Raw genomic sequence first — 24620 nt, 5'->3', positions numbered from 1 at the left:
AAACTGATACATTGTTCACTATAAAACCATACATAGTAACAGTTTTGATTTCTTGTCTGTCTTTATAATTAGTTTGTTTGCTTGTTCTATATCTGCAGCTTATGGTTGTTTCATGGTAATATCAATAAAGATAAAACATTTTGCATAATAAAAATAAAAATTTTATATTAAAAAAAAATCAGTTTGATATATGATAAATAAATTCCACCCATCTCAGTTTTAAAAATCTTGTCTAGTAGTTTTAAAAAATGTCATTTCATAATAGATGAGGCATTAGCAGGGTTCTGGGTCAGCTTAGCGATATCAGTCATTTTATCCAAGAACCGTGACAAGAAACATTACAGAAAGATTTTCCGATTTACTTTTTTAATGCTAGATCCATCACACTATAGCTCTAGTCATTAAGTCAAGTGAACAGCAGTATGTAGATTTAATGCCCAGTGTTTCATTCGTGCAGCACCCATGTGTGACGAAGGTGTAATCAGCCCCTTTTGACTTGGCAAGTGGGCCGACTCACAGAGGACTGCATGATGAGGGAAAGACAAAACTCCATAACTTCTTATAATTACCAATCAGCTCTGAAGCCCAGCACTAATTACACACCAGTGTGTCTCGGGCAGACAAGCAGGTCATCTCCTCTGCGGTGCATGCCAGACAAAGAACTTTTATTATCTCTTCTGCTGAAATTAGACTATGATTGTCTTATGAATGAAAGAATGGCATGATCGGTTTAAGGATATAAACAGGCAAGTGTTGGAATATAAGATACAAGATGCGTCTTCATCATAGTTTAGTTATAAGCTTGAAGTGTTCTTGACATGACACATTGTGAATATAAATGAGATTTTATGCATGCTTATGACAACCGTCATTTGGTGTCATCAGTTTTGTTCTGTCATTTTAAATGCAAAGGTGACTTGTTTTAAATGTCTTTGTGATGACAGCTTGAAGAGAAAATAACTTGTTATAAATCTGTCACTAACATGATTGTCATGAGGCCATTGTAATAGTAGCATGAATATATTTCTGATCACTTTTTTCTCAGTGAAGCGTCAATACTCAATTTTATAACAGCGTCATTAACATTTAATGACATTTAAATGACAAATTCAATTTGTACCACTGTAGCTGAGGTCACAAAAAAATGTTAATGATGCTGTTATAATATTCATGAAACAATTATAATAGCCTCAAGACAATCATGTTTATGTCAGATTTATGACAAATTATTTTCTCTTGGTTTCGTCAAGCTGTCATGCAAAAACATCTCAAACAATGTCACCTTTGCATTCAAAAGGGCATATCTGAGTGAATTCAACCTAATAACAGTTGTCAAAACCATGCATAGAATCGTATTCACATTAGTCTTATGAACACCCCCTTCAAGTTACCAAAAATGAGTCACATTAATCCAATAATGTAGAATATGGCTCCTTATGATTTGAAATATAAGCAATAATGCATGCTGCATGGGTAGTGGGCTCAAACAGGTGGTATATATATGGGTAAAAAACGAGAGCAGAAAGAGGGGCTCATAGTGAAGACCTTCAATCAGAGGGGCTGACTGGTCGAGTGGGTTTGCTGTACGGTTGTAAAGGTCAAGACTGCACTTCTTAAAATGAAATAACACAAAAAAGAAAAGGTCATCTAATAATTTCACTTTGAAAGACAGTCATACATGAGGCAGATCAGACAGAAGTGCAAAATCCCATGAAACGCAATCCACCTCAGCGGCAAAGGCAGCGAAAGCAATAACAATGACTCTGCTGAGATGTCTTATTACAGTCAATGCAATTTAACTTACAAAAACCCATAAAAATTGATACACAACCTTGCACCGGCATATTACATCTGTGGCAAATACCAATATGATGATCATTATTTTCTAACAAATATTCATACTTTATAATAACCTATATTTGCAAGCCTGGGCCACAACACTAGTTTTATGCTGGGTATATTTTTGGTAATAGCCAAAAATACAATGCATGTGTCAAAATGATAGATTTTTCTTTTACAACAAAAATTATTAGAATATTAAGATCATGAATATTTTTCATATATCTTATACCTAAATACATTTGTATGCGTTATTAAGCACTTTATCTAGACAGTTTTAAAGCAGATTTACTCCATATTTAGATTTATTTTTTAACCCTTAGATCCCAGATATTCAAACTGTTGTATCTTGGCCCTCATAAAAATATATCAATAGAAAATTATTCAATTTCAGAAAAAAAGTTCTTTACCCAGCAAGCATTTTTGTTTTTTCAAAGATGTCTAATAGATGTCTGATAGACGTCTAAACATAGTCGTCTTGGCTAAAAAAAGGCTAAATTTGGACCGTCAGTGAAAATCTAAAAGAAAATCTAACTAGACTAGTCATCAAATAAACACAAATGAATGACTACACACATTAAGTCTGTCTAATCTGTCTATTTGACGAATAGTTTAGTTTTAGGCTATTCTTAGATGTCTATGAGATTTTCACCGACAGCCCAAGTTTAGCCTTGTTTTAGCCAAGCTGTCTACGCTTAGATGTCTATTAGACATCTATTAAGCGCAAAATTGTTTGCTGGGTTATAAGACACACCTTAAAATTGACCCTAAAGACAAGATAGATTTAGCCAATCCTATACTGTTTGAAATTACACAGCATGTGTAATTGGCTTCTCTAAAAAAAAACTATGTTCCTCCTCAATCAAAAATAACCTGGCACAGGAAAAAGAAGTAAGAAAATTAAAAATTAAGAAAGAGCTAAAAGCAGAATTGACCAAGGAGTTGTTGTTGTTTTTTTCTGTGTAGAAACCCAAAGGGTCAGAAATGACATAATGGTTTTGATTTGGACAGGTAATTGATGGTTTGACTTATCTTTGAAAGATTTTGTTTTGGATGGATCTTATGCTTTTAATATCCTCTTTGAAAATTGCCTACCTAAGCTTTGACATACTATGCTTTTACACAAAGTAATAATCTATTACTAAAATCTCAAGCGTGACAAGTTAAAAACTAAAGTATAAGCTAAGTTAAGGCAAACCAGTAAATATAACTCTAATCACTAACAAATATAGTATTGAAACATGGTCCATTCCTAACAAAACAGACTAAGTTCTAAATGCATTACCCTAAAATGTAATGAACTATCGTACATCTGCTCGTGTTCTGCTTTTAAAGCTGACATTATATTATACAGTACATATTCACATGAAGCCTGAAATCTGGTGTGGTTCAACTCAAAACCACACACACACACACACACACACACACACACACACACACACACACACACAGTAGGCATACAATGCATCTGGAAAGGAAGATCAGCGGGTGTGCAAATGACACGAACCACAGTTTTAGATGAGGTCATCTGCTCAATTTCCAGATCAGGAGAATACGATGAACTCAGCATCTGTCATTTTTACCAAAGCACAAAATCAACAGGACCACTGAGAGAGAGAGTAAAGTCTATTTTTAGCAATAATTATACAACCATTCCATGCATGCTAGAGCCAAAAAGAATGAAATGGGCTTTAAATGAGATTTCCATCATATGCGCGCACATACACACACACACACATGCTTCGCCTGGGCAGGAGTTGGCAGGGTCTGCTGATATGATCACCCCAGGGCTTCTGCTATCTGACAGGCTTATCATCCAACACACTCACAAGATCAATCAAAACTACATGTTTCTCTGTCTTTGCCTTCTTTCGCTCCACACCCATCGCGTTTCATCAGCTATAAGCATCGTTCAGAGAAAGGCTCCGGGACAGGAAGATGGATGATAGTGTTCGGAGAGAGAGCGAGAGCGATGGGGGACGTGGCCCAGCAGTGACGATGCCAATAACCTCGGTTCAGGAAAGAGTGTGAAGGATCTTTACACACATACACACTCAAAACTCAATCTTACACGCTCACGAAAGCCAGCTCTTTTTTGGCAGGTCTCTCTAAAGGTTGTCCTCCATCTGGAGACCCATTAAACTTGAAGGCTGTGATACACTGACTGCCCAACACACCCGCTCAGATCCTGATCCATATGGCTGTTAGCGCTCTCGGGACTGACACTTTCTCTGACCCTCGATGACCACCGTAGGGGGCATATAGAGGTAAACCAATGCCAGCTATTTTATGTTAATTCAAGATCAAATATTTATTGAAGGATTTGAAACTAATTTTGCATTCATCCAAAGCATTTTTAACTTTTCATTTAATGATGTCTCTGAGAATTTGTGGAAAAATAGACGCTAAAAGGGAGCGTGTTAGTGAGTGGGAGGTGATATCTTTCGCTCTTGTCCCATGCTGATTCACAGACTGGAAATTGCACTGAGCATCTGTCCCCATACGGGCTCCTGACCATGGCCATAAACTGCACTGCTCCCATGAGCCTCAGCATTTCAGCTTGACTGAGTGCAATAGCCTCTCATACTAATACAAATTCGCTGATCAGCAATTACTACAGTTTTAGTGGATACTGGTTAAATGAATGCATTTACAGTTACACACGTCAATTTTTTACTACTAATATGTAACTTTAATGGTGGAGCGGTGGCGCAGTGGTGCTCTGGTTTCCCCCACAAGTCCAAAGACATGCGCTGTAGGTGAATTGGGTAAGCTAAAATGATGTGTGTGAATGAGAATGTATGGGTGTTTCCCAGTGATGGGTTGCAGTTGGAAGGGCATCCATTGCGTAAAACATATGCTGGATAAGTTGGCGGTTCATTTCACTGTGGTTACCCCTAATTAATAAATGGAGTAAGCTGAAAAGAAAATGAATGAATGTAACTTTAAAACTGGAACTAGAACTGTACAACCACTAAAGTAGAATGGCCATAATGGTCATCTGACCATCCTCATTTACCTTTCACATCATAGTTACAAAGTTTCTATTGAGATATTAGAATTAAGTTTTAAATTCATTACTCTAAAAATACAAATAATAAATGTTTATGAGTTACTTGACCAGCCATAAAGATGCGGACCACACTTGGTCTGGCACCACACTGAATATGTCGTTTTGATGTCTGAAGGAAAGGTTTCACTATCAGAAAGTTGTGTTTGTGCTTGTAGGAAGTTGCAAGGCAACAGAGGTGGCACATATTCAAAGGCAAGAAAATAACCAGCAACAAAGACTCTAGAGTACACAAACCATGTCACTTATATATTTTTGAATGGGGAAAAATGTAATGGTCAGTGTGGCAAATGAAGCCCCGCCTTCTTGTACATCATCGGTCACTTTAGATGTTTAGATGAACAGCTCGGACCAGTCATGTTTTTACGATAAGAAATATATCCACATAAAGCTTAAAATCTGTGAACCAACTACAAATGAACCAACTACACTTAAAAACAAAAGTTTTCTGTTTTTTTAGTCTGTATGAAATGAATGTGGGGTGCAGTCTATCCTGTCAATCGCACATCACATGACAGCAATGACTCAAATGCCCACAAACTTGTAAACAAAGACTTGCTGTTATTTCTGGAGGAGATACGCCATCAAGACCAAGTTGTGAATTACTGCTGAAGAGCAGCGATATCTGACGAAGCATTTTTCAGCGGATGATAATGTCGTTATTTTCGAATGCACATGTGCATTCGCTTGGGCAACCTGAAAAAAAAAAAATGCTGATTTTATTTAATTCTAACATTTAGAAATGAAACTTAATAAACAGTTGTTGTTTAATTTCATTGGTGGTTCCAAATATGTAATGTAATCGTAAGCTTAGGCAAACTGTTTTGAAAAATTTGATGTTTCCCCATTCAAAGATGGCCGCAGAGTGAAATGACTTGCCTTAAAGGGACTTTGCTAGCAAACACTGAAATGCATGTGATCAATTTGACCATTATGGTAATTCTCGGTAGAAATACTCTTTTGTGTTTTGTAATTTTAATAGAATAACAGAGATAGAAATAAATATACAATTAGTAAAAGTCAGGGTATTACCGTAACATTATATGGGTTTACTTGGTCACACATTTTTTGATGGTCCGTTAGTTGAATTTAAGTTAAATTGCATATACATGCCAACTAATTCTTATTAGATTATAATTAGACTGTTAGGTTGGAGTTAGAGTTGGGGTTGGGGTTAGTGCAAGTTGACATGTACTTGCAAAGTTAAATGTCTGCTGAAGGAGCATATAAACAGATATAAAGCAGACAGTCTACTAATACTCAAACGAACCATCAAAATAAAGTGTCACCCTTTAATTTTTATATTTGTTGAATTACAAACTTTAAAAACGGTCAAAATAACTGCCGAGGTAGTTCTAGCTTTAAGGGGTAACTAAGTCCAAATCTCAGTCCATTTTTTTCTGAGTCTTGTTTTGATTTTTAATAGTTGCTTAACTACAGTTGAATGACTATGTCCTTCATTCAAAAATACATACAGAAATCCATGGTAGATCCATGGATTCACACATTTTATACTCCCATAACTTCTCACTATCGAATGGGTATTTCTGTAGTTTTACACAATACTGCAGAAAACAATGCTTTGCTTCTCAAAAGCTGTCTTTTTGAAAGGTTACCTGATATCATTGAGTGTTTACATCACCCTCAAATCAAGTAATCTGTAATAAGACTTGAAATGTCATCACATATAACATCATAATGAATAAACAACAGCCATCTGCAGAAAAAAATGCCAGTCACATCTGACAGGCAAACTAAGGTAAAACAGCTCAGACATTACAATCCAAATCCTGATCTTGCTGACAAAACATAAACACGCAGACAAGTCTTCTGATTAGAATATAAGACAGTGGGAGTACGGGACGTCTTTGTAATGTGGCTAACAAAGAAAGAAGAATACATTTCCATGGTGAGCCCGTAGAGGGGCGAACACTCACACTAAACTCATAAATCTCACAGACCACCAGGGCTAAAGGGGTTGTGCTGCCAAGAATAGTGTCAAAATTGTCAACGGGCGTGAAATTGCATTGTAGGCGTGTTTGTGTTTATTCATGTCGGCTTGTTGTTGTGACTTTAAGAGCAACACGGTGCAACATTTCCTTTGATTTCCTCTGGCAAACATAAAAGCTCGAAAAATTTAAATTGCCAAATAACAGAGACGGAAACATCTGAGGCAGCGCTTCCTTGACACACTTTCGGGTTCAGCTTGGGAATTCACTCCATGGAGAACAGATCCAGATTTCCCATTTCTTTCAACCTTCCGTAGCACCTTCATCCTTCCTGAAGACATAACATTATTATTCCCGTCTCCCCCTGTTCTGTCTTTCTTCAGCTGAATTCCGCTGCTAACACACCAAAGGGACCAACATGTGACATATGAAAAGCCATCTCATGTCAAGCAAAAGCTAACTGAACTCTACCATACACACACACACACAAATACAATCTCTGGGGTGTCAAAGAGGCAACATGCTGCTCGCAAAAACGTAGTCAGCCCCTCTTCACTCTCTAATGCCAGAAAAGAGTAAGCACTTATACAAAACTCACAATCACAGGCAAGAGAGGGAAAAAACCCCAGCGAGAGCTATCTGAGCAAAATCACAAGTCCGCTGTTTTGAACCAGTAGGGATCAAACTTCTATCACCTCAGTCTAGCCACCAACAGGGATAATCCTCTCAGATTGGCGTACACACAGGCAAAAGCCACGTTTTACCATCTAATTAGGGTTCAAAGTCATTTTGTATAACAGCTTAATGAGGCGGCGATCAGAGCAACATGAAACTATTATTTTACATGCTTCATGCCCAGGAGGGAGCACTGAAACTTTAGTTACCCCTTAAATTGGAGAGGAGCGGAGCAATCGGTTGATCAAAACTAGTATCAACACTAAACATTAGTGGCTACAGAAGACAGTCCAAATGAAGTATATGAATACAATGCATCACAATAAATGACGCTTTTGCATGTATTTGAAGAAGTCCTGTTTAATAACATGCACCTTATCCAGGATTGCTCCCTTGTTGCAAGTCTCACTTGCAACTATAATGCAAAGACAAGTTTCACTACAGTGTGCAATCCGCCTCCTGCTCCTCCTACCTGTAAGCAATTTGTACAGCAGTTGTGCCAAATAACGAACATGGTTGTAAAATGTGTGCACTGCATAACTTCCTTTGATAGCAGAGAAATGCTTCCAGGTAAGTCCCACATACAGTTGGGAATTTCTCACAGCAAAACAAAGAGTTCCTGTAAAGAATTTATAGCTACTACTTTGCAGATTGAAAGACAGGACAGCTACTGAACACTAGCCGAATGTCTTGGCAATGGGCACCTTGATGTTAAAAGGACAAAAAAAAAAAAAATGTCAGAAATGCCAATGGACTGTCCTGTAATTGATGATTTGGAAGTGTTTTATTGATGCCAATGTCAGATGTTAATTTGATGTCATTTGACAGCAAGGTAGTTTACATTGAAGCAATACAAAATCCAGTGCAAATTTGTCATATGCTAAACTACATTATAATGTTTTTATCATTATTTTGGTGGTCAAAGGGCATCAATGTGAGTATGACTTCAATGATTTTAAAATTCATTCATTCATGACCTCGTGGTTGATGTCATTTCGATGTGGATTTGGCATCAAGGTACCTGCTGGGTCAAAAATCCTTTCAATCAGTAAGTTTGAAACCGTTAACCTTATGGGCAATGATAAGTTCACTTTTTGTGCTTGCAGGTGAGCAGATTTTGAATCCAAGCTTGTGGTTCTTTCCATTTCCCAACCCCTCACTCCCTTCCACTAACTTGGCTGGCTATAGACAAATTGGTCCCTCTACTGATCCTGGTTTAACAAAAGGTTTAATTTCTGCCAAATGATGGAGTTTGGTTTCCTCTCCTTGGTTTCTTACCATTGACTTGATCAGTTGGAGTGTGATGACAGTTTCAAATAGAAAAACTGCATTTTTTAGTACTGCCTGGTGTATGTAAACTTGTTTCATTTTAGTCTGTTTATCTATCTGTTTTGATACAATATAAAGCACCATAAAAATGTAGGTGACTTCACTATTTGTCCACTCTTCAGTGCAAGTGTTTTCTAGGGTATTTTCCCATATACTGTACTAGTATGTAGAAGTATGTGTACTTGTGATTTTCTAATTAGTAAGTCGCATCACTAAATGTAAAATTCAGATGCAAAAGCCTCTAAGTGCCATTAAAACACTTTTAAAACAAACATTTTCTCGAGCTCCTGTATGTATACCTAATAATAGCTTATTTTTAGAAAAGATCTCTCAAGAGAAGGTGTTTTGACTCAAAAGGGTCCCATCTGATCTCAAAACACTTGACTATAAGAATTTGAGGAAATTCCAGTGTATGTTAAGCAAGTGAACTCACCTGTGCGATCTCGTACAGCAGCTTGTAGTGCTCCTCTCTCTTCTGCAGCGTGCACAGGTTACAGCCCATCTCGCCACCACGGGTCCCCCAACAGATCTCTGGCAGTAGTGCACACGAGTAGGCACACTGGGGATTTCCCTCAAATGTTGAGTAACGTCTCTCATCAGTGGGTACCTCTCGCCCTATCTTCTTTTGTGTAAAAATCACGCACTGAACTGCCTGCCCGGTGTAGCACAATTCCTTATGAATGACTCTATGTTTGCGTGCATCGTACCACCTCGATCTCTCTGTGTCTCTCTCATCCACACTAGCTGACTAGCAGTCATCTACGCACGCTGTACTAAACCCCTCTTCACAGAGACACACCCCCCTTTTCTCACTCGCCCATCTCTCTTTCTCTCTCGGTTCCTCCCTCTCTCTCTCTCTCTCTCTCTCTCTCTCTCTCTCTCTTTCTATCTAAAGCTCGGTGCACATGACTACACCTACTCTAGCTCATGAATAATAATGGATATTCATAAAAGATGATGCGTAGAAGATGCTGTGACTGTGTTAACTGGGTATTTATCTCAAGGCATTAAATAAAGTGGTAACGACCACCTACTGAACAGCTAAATCTGAATACATCTCACATTCAGATAACACCGATATATTAATTGATTGATTTATGTGGTTCATTTCTTAGCCAATATGCTGTATTTATTAAATAGGGATTGGCTTTGTGAATGAAAAACTACCGTGGCGTGTTCAGAGATTTGTATTAAATTGATTTTAACTATTTTGAAAACACTGTGTCTAATCTAGAATTGATCTAAATTGACAACATTTGTATTCAGTAAGAGTTTTGTTCTGGTTTCTCCATCGTATGTGTGGGCAATTCTTGTAGACTGTAAATATCACTGCTCTAAAACATCATCACTCATCGCTGCACATTATATATCAAATATCTTCTAATTAGCTTTGACTGTATTGCTATGTAAAGCAGTTTTTGCAACCTTTTGGTTGTAATTTGCCTGCCAGTCGAAATTAACTTTCAGTGTGGTCATAAATCGCTGTAATGGTTTGTGTCTTCAATAAATAAATATGACTGCAAGAGCTTCCACTTATCATAAGCATCCATTTCAAGTCATATACAATGTTTATATTAGATCCTGCAAAAGAGTTTGGAATAAGCATTGAAATAGCTTTTTTTAAACAGATAAAACTAAACCACTTTGCTCTTTATATTGGCATTGATGTTATAAACTACTCAGATGACCACTATGTGTGGATATGACAAGAATTAAATTTAACAGCTAAACATACAATTGAAAACCCATACTGGTTATTCACTATATAGTTGTACATGGTACTATACATTACATTGGTTACGACCTTGCTGTATTTACCCACACGTGTCAGCGGTTGATAAATTAGATTTATGTTGGTGGCTTATAGAAAGACAATTGGTCCGTAAATATGCAAAAGAAACAGGAAAAGACATAGAACACTATTGATTGTCCTCAAATTAGTTTCCAGACTCACAGTGAGAGTAAAAAAAGAGAAACGTGTGGTGATAACCGTATACCATTGAGGCAGTTGTCCACTGGCGGTGAGACAGCTCTCTTGGGAAGCAATAATCCGATTTGCGGGGCTTTAATTTCACTCAGCAGGTTTGGAAAGGATCTGAGCCAACTTTGCACAAACAGAAGTTTCTCCCTCCTAAACACATCCCTGTACAACGTGTGCCTGGGGACACAGAATTTTGGAATGACTCCATGTCCATCTTACAATATATTTACTTCTTAATTTTACATCTTTTTCAAGACATTAAAGCTGGGGAGACATTATTGAATTTTCAGTCAATGTTTGGATCCTAAAAGGTTTACTGTAACATGTCAATTATGATGACATTAATTTTCATGGCTACTTTCAATTTCTTTTACTAGTTTACATCCTCTCCAGAAGCCTGAGGTTGGGAGGTGAACGCTGCTGGCACAAAATCACCTTCCAGACCCTTCTCATTCACTGTTCCCTGCTGGTGGAATAATCTTACCAATTCTCTCCCCTATAAAATTTGCAACTTGATGAATTGTTTCATTATTTATACAATGAGTATAGTGTTATTTTATATTTGATTATCAGACTTCTGTATCTCAATACTGAAAACCCTAAAGTAATGTTTATTTACATTTTTATAATTCTGTTCTGTTTTTATCTGTGCTTTAATTTGTATATTTTATAGAGCTGCAATCCCCTACAAGGTCTCCCCAATCAAAGTGAAATTGTCTGGTGAATTGATAGTCATTTCACAATAAACAAATATTGCAAGTTCTGAGTTTTTTTCCAATATCGTGCAGCCCTACTGAATATGTTATAGTTAAAAAGGTGAATGCCAAAAACCAAACCTTCATTCTATCACAAAAAAAATCTTCTATTATTGAAAATTAACTATTAACAGAAGCATTTAAAGAAGTTCTTTTGTAATCTCATTCCATTCAGTTCCAATTTTTTACATTTTACTTTATAGTTGTATTCCATACAGTAATCGCCAGTTCATCATCACCTCCAGACACCTAAGGTCCAATTTAAGGTTCACAAAAAAACAAAACAATCAACACTGCTTCGCAAAGGCACAAAGTCACATTCCAACACCTTCTCCTTCATTGTTCCCTGCTGGTAAAATCATCTTCACAAATCCATATGAAATGCCAAATCCCTCATAATATTCAATAGATAAACAAATATAAAAATAAACGTCTTCTCATATCAAATAATTTTACATTTACATCCATTTTATTTAAAATGCTAAATGCCAAAAATGAATATATGTACTTATTCAGTCACAAAAGACTATCTACTGTGGAAAACTATTGAACACCCAACAAAACCATTAAGCATCAAAGGGGTTAAATTCCCACAAAAAGAGGTACAAAACCATTTTCCAGAACCTTAACATTCACTGTTCCCCGTTGGCTAAATAAATATTCAAGACACAGCTTATAACTCATCTCTATTTTTGTATTACTACATACAATCAAATATTTATTACAAGCCAAAAGGTATACAAGCCTACACAAAACAACAAAAGATCACCTTATGCTTGAAATGAATCAATACTAAATACGGAACCATTAAGCATCAAAGGGATTCTTTTCCATTTAATCTCATTCCATTCCATTCTAATTCAAAGTTCTAATCCATATTCACCAAGCCGGCAGAGGTCATCAGCAGGATCAGAAGGCACTGTAGCAGATAGTATCAGCTGCTGACATCACGGGTCACTGAGGACGACCCCTAAAGGTGACATCATTGAAGATAAAAGTGCCTAGAGACGCTACAAAAGGTGACCTCATGCATCTATTGAGCCCCAATACAGCCTGCTAGCATGTCTGAGTTAGCAAAAACAGCTAAAGGAATGCCTGTCAACTGGTTAACATTAGCATTCATACTCCCACTCTCGTTTTATCTGCTCTCAGCGGGTGCGTGATCTTTCATGTACTGCTCAGGCACCTTGAGAATTGCACTTCTGTTCTTTACTAGCAAGGGCAGAGAAGATGTGAAACGCCCTTCAGTGCCATTCACACGTTTAATATGAGTCAGCAGTCTGGAGATACAACAATCCAGCAGACATCTCCATCTGGCCTTCTGATTTCTTCAAGCATGATACAACTTGCTTTTTTAAAGCCCCATATGGTAAAATAATAAATAAATGAAGGGAATTACAGATTACAGCCATTAATCATGTCATAGTATCTACTAGACGGTCTTCACCTATTGTTAGGGGAACTTATGAAGACAATAATGCATTACGTAATTGAGATTTATTATTTATAAGAGAGTTATTTGAGATCCTTGTGAACAAGTTCAGATGACTACATGAAAACACAGACTAAATATAATAAAGTAATAACAATTAAAAAATTATGAAAAAATATTAAAGAAATTTTTTATATTTTTGTAATATAAAAAATATCCAAAATTTATTTAAATATGTAAAATAAAAATTAAAAATATATAATTATAATAATTAGCAATAATTAAAAGTAAAAAAGGTTCAAATGCTAAATATATTTATAATAATAAATGATATATATTTCAATGACCAAAAAGTAATTTAAAAAATCCACAATTAATACATTTGCTGATTTTATTTCATTGATAAATAAATAATAATTAAATGTAAATTTTTAAATATAAATAAATTATAAATAAAAAAATCATAATATTTAATAGTAAATGTAAACAAAAAGGTAACTACAGTAAATTAATATATAAAACAGTATATATTTAAATAATAAAACCTTCAGACCTTCGGACCCTGTGTCCATTACAATGGATATCACATGTCAGCCCTATTTAGTGGTTCCTGAGCATTTCATCTAATTTAAAGCCTGCAGTCCATGAGAGTGGACGATTGTCATCCAATCAAATCGAGGTAAGGCTCGGCATGTTGTAATTTGAAGAAAATCAACTACACTGATAAGCAGCATGGCATCATTTCACTCCAGACACAGACATGAGCCACCTTTGCAATGTTTTTATTCAGATTTATTGATATGTTTGCTAATATTTCATAGATTAAAAAGAGGGATTGCACTTTCTAATTAAAGTTTAAAATCTTTTGTAACATTGCAAGCTTTAAATCAGAATTTCTTTCAAATATGTCTGTTCATTAGGATGGACAATGGGTTCCAAATCTGTCACTGAAATTAAATCTCCAGTAATGCTGATTGAACTTTTTAATATAAAAAAACTACATCTATGTACTAATTCATTGCTGAAACGATTTCCTATGCAGAATATTCAGATATTGAAGTTCTTGAGCATATAGCAGATGGAAATATCTCAGATGTGGACATTAAGTGGAGTGATGAGAAATAAGCAAGGTGCAATCTACACAACAAAAACCTCCTACACAACAGCAATCATGTATGGTTTTTTTGTATTTTATGTTGGTATAATGTTCAGGATGTACAACTTTTCTGACTTGATGTCCATTGTAATGGACAAAAAGTATATACTGAAAGGGTGATGATTTTTTTTATTATTATATGGTCTCATGTATAGGAGCCTCGACAACTGTAAAAACCTACTTTAACATTTTTCAGATACTTAATTTGGATCTGAAGGGGTAAGTAAATAAACATAAATTACAGATTAAGAACATTAATAATGTCGCAATATTTAAAGGGTTATCTTTATCTATTGTTAGGGGCATTTATGAAGACAGTAACACATTACGTGATTGATATCTATTATTTAAGTGTTATTTGAGACCCTCTTGTTGACGTACAGTAAGTGAACAACTTCAGACGACTGTTCACACCGTACATAAAAACACAGACTAAACTGATGCACCGTGAGCAGGTGGTGTTTGAATGGAGATATCAGAATGACTAAAGGGCTAATGCGTCGTGTATCTCAATGCCCAAAAAACATCAATTATTTAAAGCTATGAATCATTAATCTGGGCAAAAACACCAGTATAGCTGTTGCTGGAGCCCAGGTTGAGGAGTAGGAACGTGAAAACCCTCCTAATGGAGACACTTCAGACAGAAAGGATCTTTAAAATGCATGAATACTTCAGGCAGGAGTTTTGGATGAATAAAATAAGAAAAACACAGCGCCCAAGACAATCTGTCAAAGCAATATGCCATATAAACTTATGAAATATTAATGCAATGTGATGTAAAATCTTTATAGACGAGATGGGATTCATCAAAACCTAATTTAAACTAGGAAGTAAACAAAGTTTTAGGTTTTGAAAAGGGTAAAAGAGAGAAGTGTATATAGCATTTTTTGACACTGACTGAGTCTGTATACACTCAGACATTTAGACCACATGCAGATGACAGAACTGTAAAGAAACGTAAATAATTGTGTAATATTATAAAATGCATATGAAATTAAATGTTTGTTAATATAGTCATATATTTTTATTTGTATATTGTATATTTTAATTAAATGTATAAATAACATTAAAGTAAATATAGCCTGTTCACTCTAGATTAAAATTTCTCCAGAGATGAAAGATATTATTTTATTATTATAATATTTTTGTTTACATTTTGTGAATCTATTATATTATATGATATTATAATAATATTTTCAACTTAATACTTAAAATAATATACTAATATTAAATCATATTATATAATATTATAAAATGCATATGAAATTAAAATGTTTGTAAATATGTTGTTTTATTTATATATTTTGTATTCTAATATATAAAGCATGCAAATAATAATAAGATAAAGATAACCTGTTGATATTATTATTTTTTTCAATTTGCAAATAAATTAACATTGATTAAAATGACAAAAAGTTAAATTACAAAATAATAAATAATAATAGTAATAATTATTATTAATATTATTATTGTTGGCATTATAATAATAATTACTATGTTTTATTGTATACATTTCTATATTTTTAAATAACAAAATGTGAATAAATAATAAGGAAACAAAGCATGATAAATAGATTTTTTTTAATTAAATATTTGAATAATAATCAAATAATAATAAAATTGAGTGGGAAACTCACATAATATAAGTTTTTGTTTATAATACATATTTATTTCAAACCGCTTACTCTAATGCGTTTACTCTAATGCGCTGTTAATTTCATATCAGTGAGTTCACCTAAAGCTTGTTGACACGAAGCCCAAAGTCATGAATATAATTACTTTTCCAAAGTGAACTCTTGGTCAAATCAATTTTCTACCTCACCATAAAAAATAGTAAATCATAAACAGAAGGTCAGTATGCCAAAAATGTTACCAATTCAGTTTACACAAAGAAGCACAGCTAAATACTTTTCAACTGCAAGGTCAAGCCGAGTCTGGCAATCCTGTACATGTCAGAAATTTTAACTGCCTACACATAAACATCAGTTTCGCCAACACTGACTTCAGATGCGTCCTCTGACCCTCCCAAAGTGTTTAGGTCTTGCCATGTGGGTGATTTTATTATTGGTGATACATGCATTGCAGAAATTCAATATCTTGTTCAAAACAGGTTCAATTTTAACAAATAATGCTTGCCAAATACTAGTTTAGTGTCTTTTTTACTTTAACGAATTGCATTTCTTTCTTTAAAGTACTGTTTGTCATCATTGAGAAATACTGTCAACACTCAGTCTTGTAACAGAGTTTGATGGTAACAGAATTGACAATATTTCAGGAATTCCACAATCTAGCATAAAAGCTAAGAGCACATAAATGAAATCTAATCAAATCATCTTTAAAAGATTAATAAACATCCCACGTTATGATCAGTGAGAAATTATGCTTTCATTTCCATAGCATGTTAACATTTGCACAAATTTTGTCTCTTAAGGTCATAAAATAAAACTTGAGATCTGAATATTTTCTTAGGGAAGTGCACATACCTTCATACATTCCTTCATCAGTGAAGAAAAGTGACATAATTTCCTATATTATACATAAATGTGGGAAATGTATGGTGTTTGTATATGCATGGCAGTGGTTCCCAATGTTGGAGTCAGGAGCCACTTAGGCGGTCGCAGGACAATGAGGATTGGGGTTGGGGGTTAATTAATTTCATTAAACCATTAAAATTACCATATTTTATCCATAACTTGCTTAAGATAAAAATAGTAGTTCATAGTTACAGCCTTTCAAATTTTTTTTTCTATTGGATTGTGACGTTTGGGGTAATTTCATCATAACACTGGTATCCAAACTTGATCCTGAGTCCGGTGTCCTGTCTGGGTTAGCTCCAACTTCCTGCAACACACATGCCTGGAAGTTTCTTTTACCTAGAAGGAGCTTGATTAGCTGGTTCAGGGATGTTTGGTTGGGGTTTTGGAACTAACAATTGTAAGACACTGGCCCTCAAGGACCGAGTTTGGACTCGCATTATATTAAAGACACAGCAATAGTGTCCAACGCAGCAGACTGATTTTATGACACCAGGTTAAATTTTCTGGCACTTTTACAGCACTCACATACATTTACACTTTTTTTTTTTATTTATTTATTTTTTTACAAAGAATAAACTTGGGGCCCATTGGTGTGTATGCACCATTGCATGCAAGGTTTCCATATATTTATAACCACATATTATTCCTCATATATACCACATATATATCTGGGAGCATATTGGGGATTTCAAGTCACTGGCATTGTTAGTTTGTCGTGGGCTGAAAAGTTTGTGAACCCCTGATGTATGGTACATGTGGTAACAGAGTTTAGATAGAGACACTTTTTTCTTAGAATATATCATATTGCCTAGACATCTTGTGATCTATGACAACGAGCAACAAATTATGAAAGCAATTAAAAATATAGCCAATAAGAGGGGGGTGAAGGTGGGGGGATTGCAAAATGCAGTATCTGTGTTTTTGGCTAAAAATGAGTTACTAATATTATAATGGACTTAGTATCTTCACTGAATAAAATCCATAAAATGTATGCAAAATCCAATAAACATTATTTATTAACATTAGATATAATATTAAACTCTAATGTACATAATTGATGTGGAAAAAAACTTATAAAAAAGCCAAGTAATGTCAATAGAAAACACAAAAAGAAAAGTGTCATGCAGAGATCTATGGTTGTTCACTGTACATTGCAAGCAAACTTACTGTTAAGCAGGTAACTGATTATTTTCTTTAGCATTTTTACTGTTAAAAATCACAGATTTTTTTTGTCACAGTGTTGAGTTGATATCTTTAAAATTGTAAGCCTCCTGCCTAAAATGAATTTGGCTGCTGGACACAACTAAGAATGTTTAAAGTAATCTGTCGATTTAATGGGGACCTATTATGCCTCTTTTAACAAGATGCAAAATAAGTCTCTGATGTCTCTAGAGTGTGTTTGTGAAGTTTCAGCTCAAAATACCACATACATATTCTGTTATAACTGACCCTTTGGCATTTTGGTGATAGTTGCTTTAAATTCAAATGAGATCTTTTTCAAAAGAGGACGGAGCAACAAACTCCTAAGCTTCAACATAGTGGCAGATTTAAAATAGGACTAATGTTATCTCTATGAAAAACTGAAAGTGTCAAAAAAAAGTGTGTCAGAAGAAGGCAGTCTATGGAGACTACAGTGTTCATTTGTCCATCTTAAAACTCCACATTTAAAACGCCTCTTAGACACATTATCTTCAGCAGGGGAAAACTCTAATCTCACTCAGGGTTGTTTATGCTTATGAGGGAGAGATTGTCACTATTAGGTGGGACTTTCGCCCTCCATGTACAAAGGAAGGCGTGTACAATGTGGTTCTGTAGACTGTTCTGATCAAGCTTGATTATTAAAATAAAATTACTTATATTATTTTAATTAGAGGCTGTATATTCACACACTGCTGCCACACAACTGTGTTTAAACCCCTTTTAAAAGGGATTTTTACATAATAGGTACCCTTTAAGGCCCTGTTTACACTAAAACATTTCAGTTTTATAATGCAAAAGTTTTGTAACGGTTATGCCTTCTGTCCACACTACCCCTGAGTTTTTGAGCCCTGAAAAACATTTTGAAAACGTTAAAGAGGCCATTTTGGTTTTAACACACTACTGCTCAGTGTCAGTGTAGATGGGGGAAAATAGAGACATCTAAAAAACGGAGGCGTGGCTGCAGACATTCACCTATCTGATTGGGGCTTTTCCCGCAATATTAAGTGCACAAAGTTCAGTCTTGCATCCTTTCCTTGTAAGTTCAGACTTCGCAAGTTTTGGAAAACTTTTGGAAAAGAATTTGGAAAACAAACTCTCGAGGACACGTCATACACATCACCCGGGCTATGTTGTTTCACTTTCTTAACAATAAAATGAAAACATGAAATGAGGAACTGCCTGTTTTCATTTTGATTTTAACAACTTAACAGACACCAAAAATGTTGAGGCGTTATGTTTGCGCTCAGACAGAACACGTTACCTGAGATCAAGTAATAGATTTAAAAGACCAAAGAGTTATTAGATAGAGACAAGATGAATTAAATATCACATTTAACAACTATAGTGAGATGAGATCTACCGGTAGATCCTTGATGAACTGTTTGACGTGCGCTGCTCTCATCTGGGGAGGTGTGCTCAAAGAACCTGACTACCTGGAGCTTAGATGTGTGAGCACTGCAGCGCATGCCAAAGAGTGTGTGGTGTGTTTTCAGTGGTGCTGTTTTAAAACTAAAAAGTATTAGTGCAAACGAGATCTTTTGCTCTGATTCTGCAATTATATATCAGCCACGTATCTTGATTCAGGCCAGACACACAAACTGAAACTCATCCAGCTGAATCTCACCTAACACTGTAGTTACAATGACCTCCACGGATCAATCCAAACACACACACATACACAATCACACACACAAACCGACAGACAGACATAACGGACCGCCCTAGTAGTTGCCCTAGGGCTCGATAACCCACCAACACAAACACACAAGCGCTGCTGGAGCCCAATTCCATCTCTGATGCTTTAACTCAATAGAGCACTTCTCATAAAACGCATTATGGGGCTTCCCTGGTGCCCCCTCCGGCTCCCAGTCTCCACTGGTGGGATTGGATGCAGCACCGGAGGCCCCTTTACAGCCCAAACAGCATCTGTGCCAAACGTGAGATGCCTTCCATTAGCTGCTGAAATAAACTGCTGGCCGTGGCTGAGATAAAGCTACGGTTTCATTCCAACAGCCGGGCGATGGTAAACCAATGCCTTTCAGTGTGCGTCTCTGTCTTTCTCAGATCTGCGTCTCCTTCTTCTTATTAGCGGAGTGTCCGGTTGGTGTCAGGTTGTGTGTGGACAGATGTCTGAAATTGCTGTGCGGATGGCTTAGAAGTTTATTGTGTTAATTGAGCAACTTCACACTTCCTATTCAGAGTCTCGGAGTGCCTGAGTGAATCTCATCAAGAAAAGAAAGGAAAATCACTTTAGATGAAAGATATTATTTTATTATTATTATATTATTATAAAATTATTGTTTATATTTAGTGAATTTATTATATGATATGACATTTACATTTTAAACCAATTTTACATTAATATACCAATATTAATTATTAATGTATATAATAATAATAATAATAATAATAATTTTATTATTGTTATTATTAACAATAATATTAATAATAAGTATAATAGTAATAAAAATTAATAGTAATAATAATAATAATAATAACAATATTAATACTCGGTGCATTATTATTATTATTATTATTATTACAATCCGTTAAATTATATATATATATATATATATATATATATATATATATATATATATATATATATATATATATATATATATATATATATATATATATATATATATAAGCTTAGATTTTTATGCCTTTAATTATTACTTTAACTTCACCATTCTATTATTTCAATTGACACATATTCTTATGTTTTTATTCTAAATATTTATTAAATATAATAAGTAATGTCAAATATTTAAAAAAAAAACTAATATTAAATTGATATACTTACTTCCTTAGCTGTTTATATCAAATGTGATATTTAGCCACACAATGTTGGTGTATTGTAACATCTCATTTTTACGAAGTAGGTTGTTAGCTCAACGCTCAACCCCAACCTGGAGGACCAGGACATACACTCATACACTACGGATAATTTAGCTTAGCCAGTTCACCTACAGCATGTCTTTGGACACAGAAATACAAACCGACATGGTCAAGGCTCGAACCAGCAACCTTCTTGCTGTGAGAAGACAGCACTACCCTCTGCACCACCGTGCTGCCCAAATTATATATATAAAATAAAAACAAAAACAACCAAAAATGCATTCATGCATACTTAATTTGCATGTATATTTTGTCAATTAGACTTGGTTTTATTTATTATAAGTACCTAAAACAACATAAGTCTGTGGTATTTCTTCATACAGATAATAAAGCAAACATATGTTCATGCCAGCTGCTCCTCCATATAATGCCAGAGCTTAACTTGATTACTGATGTGCAAGAGAGATCAAATGATGAGCTGAAATTGTGGCTCAAGTAAACAAACATGACAACATTTCTCTCTTTCTCTGTCTTTCTTTCCTCATCCTCCTACAGCCTGTTGTGTTCAGCGTGGTGAAACTGATCTTTATCAGAGGTGTGGTTAAAAAGCCATTTAAGCAGCCTAATCTAAGCTTATACCACCAGACTGAGCTGGAGGCTTGGGTGCAGATTTGTCACACTCCAGCAAGCCCCTCTCTGGGTTTAAAGCAGATATTCAGATATTCGCATGTACTTCTGTCTGGTTATGAGCTTTCAGCTGCTTGTGTTTCTCTGTGATAGTCCAACTGTGTTTCACGTCTGTTTCAGTGATAAGACACCACCACCATTGTGTCTTGCTTCCTCCCTGGACACTCTTTTATCCACAACTTAGCCATAAAAACTCAAAGTAATAAAGTATAGAGAAGAAGCTGTAAACATTGCAATGTTAAAAAAATTGAGGATTTTTCTTATTAACAATGATCGCAAAACATACAAACAGCTGTAGATCATCCAGACAAGGACAATAAACGGTCAAGGGTGAGTAAATCTTTTTTTTTTTTTTTTTTGCCATGGGAGGTACTGTATGTGAAGCATCTTACACAGAACAGTCCTAAACATTTATTTATTTATTTTCCTTCGACTTAGCCTCTTTATTCATCAGGGGTTACTACAGCGGAATGAACCGTCAACTTATCCAGCATATGTTTTACACAGTGGATGCCCCTTCAGCTGCAACCCAGTACTAGGAAACATCTATAAACACTCATTCACACACATACACAACGACCAATTTAGTTTATTCAATTCACCTATAGCATATGTCTTTGAACTGTGGGGAAAACCCGAGCACCCAGAGGAAACCCATGCCAACATGGGGAGAACATGCAAACTCCACACAGTAATGGCAACTGGCCCAGCCAGGACTCGAACTAGCGACCTTCTTGCTGTGAGACGACAGTGCTAACCACTAAGCCACTGTGAAACCGAGAATGAAAGAATACATATTAAATAATAATAATAATAATTATAATCATCATCATCATCATCATCATAATTTAGTGTTTTCATTTTTATACTATTTTAAGATTTTTGACTATTTAAATGACAACTACATACAACTACATTCTCATATGGATATTAACTTGATGCGTTACTGTAAAATTTATTTAAATTCTAACCACAATAATTAATTAATACCCCCCCCCCCAAAAAAAAAACAACGAAATCAAAAAACAAGAAAAACAACCAAATCAAACAAAAACAAAAAACTTAAGCAAATCAAACAAAAGCGAATCAAAAATAAAGCAAATCAAACAAAAACAAAACAAAATGTAAACCAAATCAAACAAAAACCAAAAAAACTAACAAATTTTAAAAAATCTTAAAAGCAAAAAACTAACAAATAAAAAAATAAATAAATAACTCAACCAAAACAAACAAAAACAAACAAACTAACAAATTATATAAAAAATAAATAAAAATAAAAATCAAACAAAAACCAAAAATCTAATTAAATAAAAAAATCAAACCAAAAACAAAAAAGCCTCAACCAAATCAAACAAAAACCAAAAAAAATAAAAAACCAAACAAATCAATTCAATATAATTAAATTCAAATTAATGAAATGAATGAATGAACCAACAAAAAAACGAACAAACAACCAAACAACCAAACAAACAAACAAACCAAAAAAATGAACGAACGAACGAACGAACGAACGAACGAACGAACGAATAGTTTGTCTGTAACATTGCAGCTTTTTTTTTTTAATAAAAAACTGGGCTCAGATTTGTCACACTCCACCAACCCCCTGTCTGGATTTAAAGCAGATATTCAGATATTCACGTGCACTTCTGTCTGAGCTGTTCGTGTTTCTCTATGATGGTCAAACTGTGTTTCACATCTGCTTCTGCGATAAGACACATCCGCCATTGTCTCTTACTTCCTCCCTGGACGCTCTTTTATCCGCAACTCAGTGGCATAAGCTGGAACACATACGCTTCCCCTAACAGCTAAACTTTATCACACTGAGGATTTACATACAAAAGAGGCTTTTATGGTGAAGTTAAGCAGAAGGTGACAATATGCACGGTCAGCAGGGGCTTGAAGAGACGTGTGCCATCTCTCCAGAGAGAAACTAAATCAGCAGGAGGTGCATTAAGCTGGAAGTGTTGGATTTTAAGAGCTCTGGTTGGGCCAGAAGCTGACTTAAATTCATTTGAAACCCTCTTAGTACAGGGCAGGGCAGCAAGCAGGGGACTAATCAATACTGTTTGGCCCCGTTTATAGTGTATGTGGGGTTAAGATGGGCTTTTATTATAGGTGTAAACAGGGTGTGAAATGCATTGAGCTTATCCACTTTTGACCACTTTCAGAGGGCGTTGAAGATGCATTTGATTGGATTGTATTGGTCTAAATGCTAATGTGATGAGTGGTTTACTAAAGACCAATAGAGCTACCAGTGATGCAGCACAGGATTTCGATAATAGCTTTAAGGTTCATATTTTTGGTCTTGAAAGACCTTAATAGCAAATAGGATAGTTTGAATATGTTTCTAATAATTTAGGTTGGGTATTGGTTGTTTATTTTTGTATATACTATTTTTGTAGTCCCTTTGTCCACAGTAAATGATGCTTAAAATGATAATTATAAGATTACATTAAATAAAATATGCCAATTTTTCATTCCTCTAATTTCTGTAACCCTAATTTCATTTCAAAGCACAAGCATTAAAGTGAGACTGAAATCTGTGTTTTGATTCAATTCAGTTATTCTGTGTGATTAGAGATGTGAAGCATGTGTATGTATTGTAGAAAGCTTTAGGCCTGGTTTACACTAGTAGGTTTTAGATTTAAAACAGTGTTTTAGAGTGAAAACGATCCGAGTACACACTCAGTTGACCCAGCATTTCTGAACAGCTCTCAGACTACTATAAACCACTGAAAACGCACAACACATGACCACACACTCACACTCTGGCATGCGCTGCAGCATATCTAGACAGATAAGAGCTGTGCTCGTCAGATTGTTCATCAAAGATCTCCTGCTGGATCTAATATAAATATATTTTTTAAACATGATATTTAACTCATCTTGCTGTCTATATCTGACAACATATTCCCCGACTTTGGTCTTTTGAATCTACTATTTGTTCTCAGGTAACGTGTTTTGGCTGAGCGCGAAGATAAGTTAATAATTAATGTAACCCCATACATTCTGTTTATTGACTGATTGCTTGCCTTTATTTGGTTTAATGTATAAACTTATTGTACATTATACTTTTATAATGGCCATTATTGATTATTAAAACTGATATTCAGCAGAAGAGAGGGTGTGTTTCATATTTTCAATGAAAATGAAAGGAGGCAGTAACGTT

General features: G+C 35.1%; 1 protein-coding gene and 1 long non-coding RNA gene across 3 annotated transcripts in view; both read right to left on the bottom strand.

The window, feature by feature from the left end:
• LOC147844665 (uncharacterized) overlaps positions 1 to 24620 on the bottom strand; it is an 892045-nt gene that overhangs the window by 284129 nt on the left and 583296 nt on the right. The gene's annotated exons all lie outside the window — the stretch shown is intronic.
• pdzrn4 (PDZ domain containing ring finger 4) overlaps positions 1 to 24620 on the bottom strand; it is a 104966-nt gene that overhangs the window by 41886 nt on the left and 38460 nt on the right. Inside the window, exon 1 of one of the 2 annotated variants that reach the window (NM_001082923.2) lies at positions 9296 to 9364. The exons of the other annotated variant lie outside the window; for it this stretch is intronic. Within the exon in view, the coding sequence (NP_001076392.1) occupies positions 9296 to 9364 (69 nt within the window). Of the gene's footprint in view, positions 1 to 9295; positions 9365 to 24620 lie in introns of those variants that run through there. 2 annotated transcript variants of the gene reach the window in all.

Source organism: Danio rerio, chromosome 4, assembly GCF_052040795.2.
Source record: "Danio rerio strain M-AB ecotype USA chromosome 4, GRCz13ab, whole genome shotgun sequence".
NCBI lineage: Eukaryota > Metazoa > Chordata > Actinopteri > Cypriniformes > Danionidae > Danio > Danio rerio.
Note: the sequence above shows the minus strand (reverse complement) of the source record. Positions and strands in the feature narration are given on the sequence as shown.